Source organism: Grammomys surdaster, unplaced genomic scaffold, assembly GCF_004785775.1.
Source record: "Grammomys surdaster isolate TR1022 unplaced genomic scaffold, NIH_TR_1.0 194, whole genome shotgun sequence".
Classification (NCBI taxonomy): domain Eukaryota; kingdom Metazoa; phylum Chordata; class Mammalia; order Rodentia; family Muridae; genus Grammomys; species Grammomys surdaster.
Window position 1 is genome coordinate 4,453,362 of NW_021604639.1, and position 14,333 is coordinate 4,467,694.

The 14,333-nt window shown below is 40.0% G+C and overlaps 1 protein-coding gene across 1 annotated transcript in view; it reads left to right on the forward strand.

The window, feature by feature from the left end:
* Nucleotides 1-14,333, forward strand: part of Ryr2 (ryanodine receptor 2) — a 424,465-nt gene that overhangs the window by 78,536 nt on the left and 331,596 nt on the right. The window contains exons 7-9 of the mRNA XM_028769855.1: nucleotides 5,331-5,405; nucleotides 7,732-7,810; nucleotides 10,783-10,895. Of these exons, the coding sequence (XP_028625688.1) occupies nucleotides 5,331-5,405; nucleotides 7,732-7,810; nucleotides 10,783-10,895 (267 nt within the window). The remainder of the gene's footprint in view (nucleotides 1-5,330; nucleotides 5,406-7,731; nucleotides 7,811-10,782; nucleotides 10,896-14,333) is intronic.

A 14,333-nucleotide genomic window follows, 5' to 3' on the forward strand; every position in this document is an offset into this window, starting at 1 on the left:
GGTCACATGTCTTAGTTTGGGTATATGTGATAATTCATGTGTCTTAGTGTGGGTATATGTGAACGGTCACATGTCTTAGTTTGGGTATATGTGATAATTCATGTGTCTTAGTGTGGATATATGAAATACTTCCTACATTTTGTTTTGTTTGTTTTGTTTGTTTGTTTGTTGTTGTTGGTGGTGTTGTTGATGCAGAGTTTCTCTATGTAGCCCTGGATGTCCTGGAACTCACTTCGTAGATTAAGATGGCCTAAACTCGGAGATCTTCCTGCCTCTGCCTACTGAGTGCTGTGATTAAAGGCATGCACCATCATGCCCACCAGTATTATTTTTTATGTATGGTCATAGGGAATATCCTGTAAGTTTTAAGGTAGCTATATGTGATATTTCATAAGTTTTAGGATGGTTATATGAATTTTCTTTATGTTTGGGGCCACAATAGCTCTCCTTTAAATATTTTTTTACATTCTATTTTTTTTATTTTGGGGATTATAATTACAACTTTTCTCCACTTCATTTCTTCCCTCCAGATTCCTCCATATAGCCAACCACTTGTTGTTCCCTCTCCCAGTCCCCCCTCCTCACTGTCCTTCCCTATATCCACCCCTCCTCTTTTCCTCAAAGATGGTGGAGCCCCATGAAATAAAATAGTAAACATTTACATGTAAATCACCTGTTTTGATTTTATAACTTAAACAACTTTTGACATTTTGGGATTACAGAACACTAGATTACTTTTAGTTAGTCACCTTCAGTGATTTCTTCTATTAATTTTTATATAACAGTAAATTAGAATGCTCCCTTTGTAGGGATGCTGGCTCTTTGCCTTTGGAGGACACTTGTGTGAATCTAGTAGGAGATTACATTGGTAAATTAGAATTCCCATATTGCTTACTTTTCTGTTGCTCTGATAAAAACCCTTTGAGCAAGGCAATTTACAAAAGAGAGAGTTCATTTTAGCTTATGGTTCCAGAGGGTTCCAGCCCATGATGGCAGGGGGTGGGAGGAGGAAACATAGCAAGCAAGCAGCAGGCATGTTGGCAGGAGCAGGGGCTTGGGAGATCACATCTCAACCATAAACATGAAGCAGAGAATTAACTGGAAGCAGGATGAGACAATACACTCTTCAAGCTTGCCTCCAGTGACATACTTCCTCTGGCAAGGCTGCACCACTGAAACCTCTTCAGAGGACCAAGTGGTCAAATACCACAGCTTAGGGGCGCTCATTCAAACCACCACAGGCACCCACAACTGTTTGTTGTTCTAGAAGTGAAAATAATTCAGACCTATTTTATTTCCAAACTAAAGTAGAAAACTAGAGGCCCTTTAAGGGAGACATGAAGAGGTTAAAGCACACGACAATGTCCTCGAAGGAAGAAGTTGTATATAGAAAGAAGAAAATGAAGTTAAAAGTGCTTTTGTGATTTCAGCCACGTTATCATATAATATTAAAGAAGCTTGATGTTTTATTCTAAAAACCTCAGAAGCAATAAAAACATTTATTTGTATTCAGTTGGTAAAGACTTAATACAATTTGTACCTGGAAAGAACATCGTTCTAAAAGATAGAAGCTTCTAGAAATGTGAATGGAAACTTGGATAGAGATTGAAAAGGAAAGAAATGAAATAGAATCCCCTTCCCATCCATTGGCTGAGTTAGTTAAGGCTTTCCTACCCATTGCAAACCCCAGGACACGTGCACTGTGACTTCTCAGGTTAGCCCCATTAACCAATAGTAAAGAATTTGACACCGGACATCAGACAACAGAGCCCAGATTTATTTCTTTGAAGCCCCTGCTCATCAAAGATGTGAAGTGTCTTCCAAAATTCATGTAACTCAGCTCTTTTTTTCAGTAGAATACATTACTTTATATGATAAGCAAAGGATTCTATGTGCTTCATTACATACATCACCACAAGTATTTGGGTTGTAGAGATATGATAAGCATAAAAGTATAAATATATGCCATTTCCTTGTAAATATTAATAAGCAGTGAACTTGGGTTGAAAATTCAGTTTTTCTTGCTGAATATGCATTTACTATTTTCACTGAATCATTTACTGCTTACCTCAGCCCCTAAACAATGCTGCATCAACAGAGGCATACAGTAATTAACCAAATCCATTAATAGCTCTTTTGCAGGAGCTGATTCATAAAAACTGCAGATAGAAAGATGTGGTGAACTAGTTAATTCCAGGTTAATCCCAATGCCAGAACCAGGCTCTGATTTCTGTTAAGTGTGGGACAGAATTCATCATATTGAGTATGGAGGACAGGTTAGCACCTCAGGAAGCAGGCCACATGCATGTGATTAGAGCAGTTTGAGTCACTTAGTAGGAAGAGATTACTAAACATGATCAGTTTTTATCTTGTAATCCTAGTTTTTAGCCAGGCGGATGTGTGCTTGTTGTGGATGCCTGTTTGTGATTGCTGGTGCTAAGAGTCATGTGGTGATGCTGTCTAAAGCCTGGTAGTTTGTGCAAGAGACTTGTGGTCTACATCCCAGCAATAGTGAGAGGCTGACCTCTCTCTATCAGGTCATCATATCCTCAATGTTTGGCTGGGTTTGACAAGCCATGTTTTATGTTGTTAGGATCACTCTTGATATTTTCATGGGATTGCAGGACTGTCAGAGAGTTCCTGGTAACTAGAACCCACAGATGCCTAGAAATGCCAGACCTCACTAGGCCCTGATGACCCTGTGTGTTGTGTGCTGCTCATCTTTGCCTTCAGTCATTTTTAGATAAGAAGGAAGGTTGGACATAGAGACATTTCTCTGATATTTTTCCCCATGAAACTCCATTCCAGATTTTTAATATTTGTACATATACTTAGAAGCTTGTCCAATTAAATATCTAGACACTGTGAGAGTAATCTTACTACAGATTCTCCTTGCTGGGTATAGTCTGTTGCTGAGGCCATGGTTCTGTATCTCTATATTATAGGACTTGTAAAGTCACATGACACATGACAGCCCCCAAGTGCCATAGAAGTTTTATTGAATCAGATTTCCTTTCTTCCCTCATCTCCTCCCTTTGTTCTTCTTACCATCTTCTTTTTCTGTTCCTTTCTTCTCCTCTTCCCTTTTTTCCTCTCATCCCTGCTCTCCACTTTGATTCTCTTCCCTGATTTATCCTCTTCTCTCCCCTCCTCCCTCTGAATCATACCCAGGACTTGCATGTAGTAACAAACCTTACAACGCTACCACTGAGATCTGATTTCATTTTGTTGTTGTTGTTGTTTGTTTTTTACAAAAACCTCATTTAATGACAGTTTCAAATTAGGCTAGCAGAGAGTTTCTGCGCAGAGTAAAGGTTCTCTTTATATCCTGGTTTATTCCCACACAACTTCTAAAGTGACATGATGTAGTACAGCCATCCTTAAGATGTTTAGACTTTTTATAGTTAGTGAATTTAATGGCTTCGATTATCAATAATATAAAGGGCAGATTAACACACCAGTATATATTGCAATCATATGTTGTAAAAAAGCAACACCAAAGAATGAATATAGAATCAACAATATTCATGTATTGGTAATCTATTCTAATTAGTCTTCATCATTACCATTCAGATTTTATATTTCTGTGAGTTTTTTTTGTTTATTTTGTTTTTTGTTTTGTCCTGTAAATTTAAGCTTATGACAGTAATACCTCAAGTGCAGCTGTAGAAATCCAACTGGTCCCCAGTCCTACAAAGAATAAGAGATAGATAGTTCCCATTACTATTTCTCTAAAGAAATATTGAGTTCAAACCCAAGTGTAGACACTGACACCTCGGTTTACAATGTGATTTCCCAGAGTGAACTGTTTTCTTATTTGTTTTTTTTTTTTTTACTTAATTCTAGAAATCTAAAGTCTTACAAATGCCCAGTGATGCTAAATTTGTCTTACAATGACTTGTGAACTTTACATGAGAAATTTTCTTTTTTTAGATGACATTCAGCAGAATCACTTAGATTTCATTTGAAAGTTCGGACATTTTTATCCATTTATCTTTTATGGATTTATTTGACATTATTCTGTAATATTAACTCTGTCAGTCATTTCTATGGGAATGAGATCAATCCCTTCTCCCTACCCCCAACCCCAGCATATAACTGGGGTAACAATTTTCACAGATATTTTTAAAAGTCAGATTTTACCTTTCATTAAATCATGGGCCCTCCTAAATTATGAATCTTTAGCTTTTTAATATAGATAGTTAGGGCTCCCATTAAGAAAAAAAAAAAGGGTTACTCAATATGCAGAATTTCATTACCCTCCCCCCTTTTTTCTTAAGCATCTTAATTGAGGTAGGGGCCTTTGTACACATACACACAAGCTTCCATTGCCTGAAATACCCCATCCAGTTGAGGTTTTCACTTAACAAATGTTTGTTTACTTACTGTCCTCTTACATTTTCTTAGCTAGAGCTGAACCAAAGTCATTGTCATTGAGTTCTCAGTCTGGTCAAGGGGAGGCAGGTTTGGCCTGCAAAGTGATAAGACCAGTGTAGCTGAGAGCTACAGAGGGGCTAACACTGAGGAACTGGGATGAGCTGCATGCATGAGGTGGCTGGTCCACTGAGTGTGAAACAGCATTTATAAGTCAGAGAAGACAACAGAGTGAATTTTGGATTTAAAGACAAATCAACGTGATGTGGGGTGGAGAGAGGAGATATGTTTAGAATAGGGGACTGGCACCAAGGATGACTGAGATACAAGGTCTTCTGTGTTTGTCTATCTCCAACTGTGATCCTTGGGACCATGACTCCATGGGAAATCTGTTAAATAAAGTGTGTCTGTATCTGCCTCTGACATCTTTAATCGGAATCTGTGTGGAAGCCCAAGACCCTGTGGTTTAGCAAATTCTCCAGTCATGAATGACAACTTGGGAGAATGAGAAGCTTTAAATCCCTGAGATCATGTGACCAATTTGGGGTTTTGTAAAAACTCATTTGTGGAGATAAAACGTACCTGGTGATTGCTGAGCGTTGGCTGGTTATCAGGTCTCTAGATACAATGGTAACTGGGCTCCCTGTCCAGTGGAGGCTGTGTATAACTGAAGCACATGCAGTGACTGAGCAGACTGTGAGTGGTTAAAGTTGTAGTGTTTCCTCACTGAAGCCCAGTTCACCTTTCCAGAGCTGGATGAGATGCTAGCTCCATGGCAGGTGCCCCTTACAGCTTCCTTACTGTTTAAGAACTTGTTTGAGGGGGGTTTGCCTTTCCAATGTTTTTGTGTCTTACTAAACTTTTCAGTAAAGACAAAAGAACACTCTATTGACTTTGTTGTTTGCTCATTCATGCTTATCCTCCTCTCTACGCCCCTTTCTCTTCCCTTTCCTCAGACTGCTCAAGGTGGAGGCCACCGGACACTCCTCTATGGACACGCCATATTGCTACGCCATTCCTACAGTGGTATGGTGAGTAAACATCTTGATTTCATCTCTTGTGTGGCTATGCTTATCCAGGATCAGGTAGACTCTCTAGAATTTTGATGGTATCACTTCAGCAATGATAATAATGAGTTTGAATAGATATAGTGTTTAATACCCTTGTGCCCTGTTCAGTTTTCTCATTCATAAGATGAAGGTTAGATTCAGACATTTCAGATATGGTTCCTATTTTAAATGCCTTTGATAGATTTTTAACACCTGTAATACATTTGATAGACAAATCTTAGGAAGGGGCAAGTATAAAAGCCAAATATTAACTATTTTCCATTTCCAGTTTTGCTTTAAATAATTAATGTGTAAATACATTTAAATATCCACCTTCAAGGGAATCTGACACTCTTTTGTTGCCTCCAACATTACTTTTATTCATGTTTACACCCATATACACAATATCAAAATTAAATAAATCATTAAATACCTTTCTGAAAAGTCAGATAAAATACTACCTGAGGGAATCCTTGGAGCCTCTTGTCTGTCACACTGAGAATTCTTGCTTAGCAGTCAAGATGCAGATAGAGACTTCAGGTTAATTCGATGCTACAACTCTAGGGTGACTTCCACCTGCAGTGGCTGATCAATCTATTCCTTCATCTCCCTTCATACACCCATGAACACCCAGTTATAGATGTGCTATATTCTATAAGAGCAGTGGTTCTCGACCTGTGGGTTGCAACCCCTTTAGGGGTTGAATGACTCATTCACAGGGGTTACCTAAGACCATCAGGAAACACATATATTTATATTATGATTCATAATAGTAGTAAAATTACAGTTATGAAATAGCATATAAATAGTTTTATGGTCACCACAGCATGAGGAACTGTATTAAAGGTCACATGCAGCATTAGGATGGTTGAGAGCCACTGCCTGGTGTAGTGTAGGTGTTAACCATCCATATCTTCAGAGGGGTCCAGCCTCACTTGATTCCCTCCATTGTTTCTGGATTTCCTCTGATGGCTCCTCTTCTTGCTGGCACAGGACTTGCTTCACACAGATGCTCTGGTATTTTAAGCTCATGCCACATTCATCTTAAAGTTCTCATTCATATGTCACTTAGCAAGGTGTTTGAAGTTGGGGCGATGGTTGGCATGAATGATGTAAAATTTAAATCTAAGAATATGTACACTTGAGGCAACCCAAGGATGAGCAGATGAGACAATGCAGTTTTGACAGTCGGAGTTACCCGAGAGAACTGTGTACATGTATATTCATGCGGCCCTCATTTTAGCAGGATGAAGAACTGCACTCTCAAGAATATTCTGGGTGGGTTTTTTTTAAATGAAAACAAAAGTAGAAGATAAAAGTGAGTTGTTTTCAGGTTTCTTTTGGGGACAGCATTCTAATCAGATCATGTACATTTTCAGAGGACCATGAATATCACATGAAGGGAGAGAGATACAAGCATGTCCCCAGTCACTTGTCTCCTTGTATTGATGAGCTCATGTTTTAAACTTTTGTGAAGGGCAAAGGACCGTGTTTCCTTCGTCACATTGCTCTGAAGGCCTGCTGTGCAAGCGATTCTGTGCCTCAGGTGTTGGAAGCCCTTCACAACTCACAGGAGCATCAAGAATTTGAGAAAAATGCTAATCAGAGATAGATGATAGCACCTTGCTTACCCAATGGGATGCTGTGTGACTGTACACATTATAAAATCACTTAATTTCAGTTATCATATAAATAGCAGGTTTTGATGTGATATGCTTGCACACACATGCACACATGTGTACACATATGCATACATGTGCACACATATGCACACATTCATTATGCTTTGTTCTCATTCATCTCTCTCACTGCCATCCCTCCCCTGCCCTGCTGGTCTTCCCTCTAAATTGTCCCGTCTTCTGCTTTCATGTCACATGGATCCTATTACCCCGTTAGTTCCCCTCTCCCCTTCATTGACACTTCCCCTACCCTTCTTACAGTCCTGCTTCTACTTCATGCCTTTCAACATCAACCATTACCTTAGTCAGAATGGCTATCATCAAGAAAAAAAAAAAAACATGGCGACACATGCTCGTGAGGATGTGGGGAGACAGGAACACTTGTGTGCCGATCCATGGTACTGTAAACTTACACAGCACCATGGAAATCAGTGTGGGGGCTCCTCCAAAAAAGCTAAAAACAGAATAACTGTATGGCTCAGGTAGACCATGTATGGGTCTATGCCTTTAAGATTCTATCTATAGATCATACATGGCCTTGTTCATCCATGTTTAGTGCTGTGTTAACCACTGTAGTCTTGATAGGACTTGTCAATATTTTGTGGTGATACCTGATCTTGTGTTTTTAGTATCTGTGCTGTCTTTCCACCTCCCGGTCTTCTACTGACAAACTGGCCTTTGATGTTGGCCTTCAAGAGGATACCACAGGTGAGTACCACGTACTGTAAGGAAAGGCAGTTCGTAAAGAAGCTGCCTAGATACAGTCAGAGACACATGAGATGACTGTTTTGGTTTTTTTTTTTTGTAACAGTCAGGAAAATGATTTTCTGTTTGGCATTTTTGGTAGATTGAGAGAGTGTATATTTCCTCCTGCTTGATTGGTCTTAGGTTATTGGTGAGATATACAATTTTGACTTCATGTCCTTTCTTCTTATGGATTGAGAGAGGAAAAGCCCCAGTCCATACCGAATGATGGACTAGTTGTATGAAGCTTGCTGATGTTCACTGAACACTGTGTAAAGTATCCCTGCATGGCTTTTAGTCATTCACCTTAAAATATCCTCAGGTATAAGATAACGGCGTGCTCAGTGTTAGCGCTCAAACACAAAATCAGAACATGGAATTCTTTGCTGCTCTGCCTCGAGGCTCTGCTGTGCTCCAAACAGACAGACACTTCTCTATTTTGGAAAGATCAAAATATACAAACACATTTATCCCTTTGTAAAACCCAGATACGAAAGCAGAAGGGTTTTGCCTGTTCTTGTTCTCTGTCATCTGTATCTTCTCCATTGACTCGATGTACCCCATTAGATCATTTTTGTCTTTTACGACGAGCAGGAGAAGGCATGGCTTCCGGAATGAAGCTTTTGAAGCAGAGCCAGGGATGTCACTCAGTGGCAGAGCACTTGCCTATTGCGTGAAGAACCCCTGGGTTCAATTCTCAATATCATAAAAATAAAACAAAAAGGTAAGGTATCAAGAAAAAGGTATGGAAGGACAGAATCCAGCTTTTACTGTGCTGTTCTTTCATGGTAGGGAACGGATGGTCCATCCACTGCTCATCCTCATTTTATCCCTTTAAAAATCTATTGTCAGTGAAGATGTAGTTCAGTGATAGAATGCTGACATATGCAAGGTCCTGGAGTCTCTCCCCAACATCACGAAACAACCCATGGAACACACATGCATGAAGTTTTGGGTTTTAACTACTGATAACAGTTTTTATGATCTGCAAACGTCAGCAAGGAAGAGGAAAAGAACTGAAATCTTTTTCTGCACCCACAAAACTTGAGGAGAGCGGTCTTCATCCTGAGGTTAAGCTTATGCCTTTCACACAGATAGCCAACCAGCACGTGGTACCCACATGTAAGGTACAAGTTCACATTCTGTATAATCATTAACAGTGGTTTCTCATATTAACTAAATTTTCACAAAATAACAACAATGCTAATGAAAAATATATAGTGAACCCAGTTAACTTTTGATAATTTCTATAATCCTGAGCATAAAAAGATAAATATAAGAGTCAGATCTATATTTTATGTATGTCCAGTTCTGTTTTTTTCTAGTTTCTCAGTTTTTTTAAACTTAATGTATTTTAGCAAACAGATAAAAAAAAAGCTAAAGTTTGAAGACCAAAACACATGATCTGAAATGTGTATTTTATATACTGACCTGATTTCGTTGTAGAATAATAGCACAGCTGTCAGCCTCTAGAGTCCTCCTCTACACCCAGAGTCCACCCCTGTCCCCTGAGCCTTGATTCTACCCCGCTGCTTCTTCCCCATGCTCTGCTTTTTAGTGAGTTACTGAAGCACCATGGCATTTGCCCTTTGTTTTCTGTTTGTCTTCATCAGAATTACATCACAAGGCAGATGATCTTTCTTTTGTGTTGATAACTTTTCAATGACTGAAGCAGTGACTGAGAAAGAGCGGATACCCTGTCAAAGTTTGGGCGAATGAATAACGATGCAGACCTGGTGAATGGAAGTGGAGAATTCTCACTGGTGATATACAGTTGAGACAGCATGAGTGAGAACCCCTTAGGCACAGGTTCTGTGCTGACTGCCTGAGTTCCTCGGATGCATCTCAGATGATTTTACTCATCCATATAAAATCAATCACCGAGTGCTGCAGTGTGGTTGCAGGACCTGGGAAACAAATGGAACATATGTTCTGGCATCGAGGACTTAGTTCAGAAAAAGAAATACTATAGAAAAAATAATGAAGGGCTGGTGAGATAGTTTAGCGAGCCTGACAGTCCAAGTCTGATCCCCAGATCCCACCTGGTACACGGAGAGCACTGACTCTTGCAAGCTGTCCTTTGATATACTCACATACATGATATGGTTTGTGGTATATACATACAAGTGAGTAAAAATGAAACAAGCTCAAAAGAAGGAAAAACAATAGAGCTTGGTAGGGGTGGAGAACGATGATTGGAGATGAAGGAACCACCAGAACACAGCTGGAATTGTCAGAGACCACGGGCTCAGGACTTCAAAGAGACTGGACAGAAGCCTGGCTGCTTCTGGTTTGGACTATGGGACTAAGGAAGGCAGATGGATGTGTACTTTTTGATGCTGCTTGCCTTACCTCAGATGGATTTGTTTTAATGTATATCAGCTTTTATAGTGCATTTCTCTGTACTAAGAGTCTCTTAGATTAATAGGAACTAATGCATTTTATGAGGAAATAAAGCAAAGCGGGGAAGACACAGTAATGAGACTTTTAAGATAGCAATCCTTTGTGTCATTTTTGAATCAATGAAACAATATTTACAATGCAACTACCCCAGCAGAAAACCTCAATTCCTTTTGATGAAAATCGTGTAAATGCATATTAACTTTTAATAAGATTGTTTAGGGAATGAAATCATCCTGGCTAACTGGGACATCTAGGCCTGTGTTGACATATGTAAATAGATGTCCGTTTTCCACAGTTTTTATTGGGGAAAAGACACCAAACCGTTACACACATTTTCCATTAAGAGAAAGGTTGCATTTCAGTATGTTTTACCCTAACTGAGTTTGGTTGAGTTCTTCTAATTTCCATGATCCAAGAGATTAATTTGCATGAAATCATGTATTTCTGAAAGTTCCACGAGTGGCATCACCTGAAGAGGGAATGGGTCTTAAATTAACTGGATTTTCTCCGTGTTTCAATTCTATGACTTGCAGGGGAGGCTTGCTGGTGGACCATACATCCTGCCTCGAAGCAGAGATCAGAAGGAGAAAAAGTGCGGGTTGGAGATGACCTCATCTTGGTCAGTGTGTCCTCAGAAAGGTACTTGGTAAGTGTGGGGACGGGACTGAGGGCTTGATGCTCTTCTGAGTGTTGGAGATGAAGTGATGCTTGGTAGGAAATGTGCCTGTGAGCAAGCAAAGCTAGGAGATGCTTCATAAAGGCTGTGCCTCTAGCTGGTGAGTTATAAATAACTCCTGAGAAGAGAGGGAGGGAGGGAGGGAGGGAGGAGAGGGAGATGTCTTTGGCCTTAAGGGGAGGATGGCTCTCTGGGTCTGTTTGAGCAGGCTTCCCTCTGGACCTTGATATGCATATTCATGAGGCTGATGGTGTTCACTCTTGGATTCTTTTACTAATAGAATGTAAAGGAGTCTAATCAGGGATTTAAAATTCTGTGGTCTTTGTTTCGTGCCTCATGTAAAGGTTGTACCAAGTGGGTTCTTGCTCCATATTTTGATATTTGTGATAGTAATTGTGTGAGAGAGACACCTTTAAGTAGCAGCTTCTCTGATAATGGCACTGCCTCAATTCAAAGGGTAGTGGCTAAGAGTAGGAACATGAAGATGTCAGTTAGTCAGATGTATTTTTAAGTTTTTTGTGATAAGGCAATTATGGATTTAACATAGTTAATAGGTTGTAGTTTTTCTAATCTAAAGAAAAATCCTGTACAGAAGTTCACAGAAGAATGAGTCCATGAAAAGGTAGATGTATACAATACTTTTTGATTCTTTTTGTAATTTTATTTATTTGTTTGTTTTGAGAGAGGGTCTTACCGTGTAGCCCAGGGCAGCCTTGAGCTCATCATCCTTCTACCTTATCTTCCGTTGCTGGCATAGTAGGCCTTCACCAGCATGCTCAGCTAACTATTACATTTCTCTTTTGCAGTATTGAGTATTCAACCCAGCCCTTGAGTATGCTAGGCAAACACTCTACTCCTGAACTACACTCTAGTCCTGAACTACTCTCTAAAGATAGAACCACTAATTAGACATTGTTCTAGCTTGCTTTTCCATTGCTGAGATAAACACCGTAGCCAAAATGACTTGAGGAGGACAAGGTTTATTTCATCTTAGAGGTTACAATCTGTTATTGTTATTGAGGGAAGGCAAGGCAAGGCAAGGCAAGAGCTTGAAGTAGAAGCCATGAAGGAAAAATGCTTCCTGGCTTATTCCCACTGACTCCTTGCTAAACTAGCTTACTTATACAAACCCAGGATCACCTTTGTAGGGATAACACTGCCCACAGTGGGCTAGGCTCTCACTCCTCAATTAGCAATCATGCCCCATAGATACATCACAGGCCCATCTGATTAAGGCAATTCCCAGTTGGCATTTTCTTGGCTGAATCTGAGCTGTGTCAATTTGACAGCTGGTACCAACGAGGAGAAACAGAAAAAAACATTTTTTAAGTTTTTCATGAATAGCTACGTAAAGTATCCCAGAGGGAGTAGTAGACAATAATGGAGAGAAAATGGCGCAGAGTAGGTCACTGTGAAATAATCATTGTATTAAAGAGCCTACTGTGAGAGGCAATGAACCTCTAACACCGTAGATCAGAATTTTTAGGGTGCCCTTTTGCTTTGTAAATATGGAAATAGAAGCTGAGGAAACAGATCAGTCCATCAAGTACGTGTGGAAACATTAGAACATGAGTTCAGATTCCGGAATCTATATAAAAAATCAGGACATGATAACATTCTTGTCCCAAGTACGGCAAGTCAGAGGCAGGCAGATTCTTGGTGCTTTCTTGCCAGCCAGCCTACTTGGTGAGCTTCAGGCCAGTGTGACCCTATCCCAATAACAGAGTAGATGGCATTTGAAGAGTGACTCCTGAAGTTGGCTTCAGACCTCTACATGAATACACATATGTACACATGCATCTGCATACACACTTTCAGGCACAGAGACACACACATACACCACATGAATACACACACATACACATGCATCTGCATACACACTTTCAGGCACAGAGACACATACACCACATGAATACATACATGTACACATGCATCTGCATACACACTTTCAGGCACAGAGACACACACATACACCACATGAATACACACACATGTACACATGCATCTGCATACACACTTTCAGGCACATGGACACACACATACACCCAGGACTGAAACAGGGCGAGCTTAGTAACAAAGTCATTTTCAATGTGCCAGCGAGTTTAGTTCATTCTCAAGTGTTCCTAGGAAGAAGATCCTTGCCTGCTTCCTGTGTACAAAGTGGTGGTGCTCAGGGGGATGGCTTACCAGGGCCTCCTGTCATAGACAGGAAAAATGGCACTGTTTGGTGGGTCTGCCCCTGAATAGTGGTGGGAGGCCTGGAGCTGTCCTACACTTTTGTGTTCACATTGTCCCTGTGTGAGTTTCTAGTGCCATGCGGCTGTGCCGCTTATTAAAATGTACATTATTAAGGCTCTGATGTGTGTGTGCCAGAGCTGTGCCATGAGGCTGATGCACTCTGATCAGAAGACGGGCATTTCAAGTTAGCTGGACTGAGAACCCAACAACAAAAGAAACAACAACTCATGCCTCCGTTGGTGCAATACTCCAACCCTGTTTTCGTTTGATTTGGACCTGACAGTTCCTATCCGTTGTGGTTTTCCAGATTGTACTTCACACTGTGTAGCAGAATTGATTTGATAGGGGGGTTTCATTATCCATCAGAGGAGTAGGAATATTCAGAACCTCGAAGAACTAGACTTCTGATGTCCCTTCTGCAGCTGTCAACCTGTGCATATCTAGAACTAGCTCCCTGGCCTCTGGATTAGCTGTTTGTAAAGTAAGGTTAGTGCTAATGGGGACACCCAGTCCAGACCTTTCTGTGAGAGGCAGTAAAGTAAGGCAATTGAGTGTTTTATTGAGTGATAAAGGCTTCAGGAATATGTGACCAAAAAAAAAATGACACATGCAGTTCCTGGCCTTTGGACGTAAATAAACCTGATTCGTTAAAATTTACTACTAGTTTCCAAGTTGTATTTTGCCCAAGTACTTAACTTCACTTTCCTGAGTGCCTTAATACATATATGTTAAGAAAATATATTAGGGATATAATATATATATATAATTTGTATTAGATGTAACATAAAAAACTATATTAGATGTAAAACAAAATATATAAAAGGTATATAATATAACTGCATAAATATTTGTTTATTTTATATATAAATATAAACATGTATATGCATGTGTGTACGCATGCGCTCCTGTGTGTGTGTGATTTTGAGTCATGGTCTTATACTATATAGCCAAGGTTGGCCTTGTACTCATTGTGTAGGCCAAGATAGCTCACAGTGATCCTTCCCCCCCCCCCAATTCCTGAGTACTAGACTCATGTGCATTAGCTATGTCTTAGTCATGGTTTCTAATTCTGTACAAAACATCATGACCAAGAAGCAAGTAGGGGAGGAAAGGGCTTATTCAGCTTACACTTCCGCATTGATGTTCATCACCAAAGGAAGTCAGGACTGG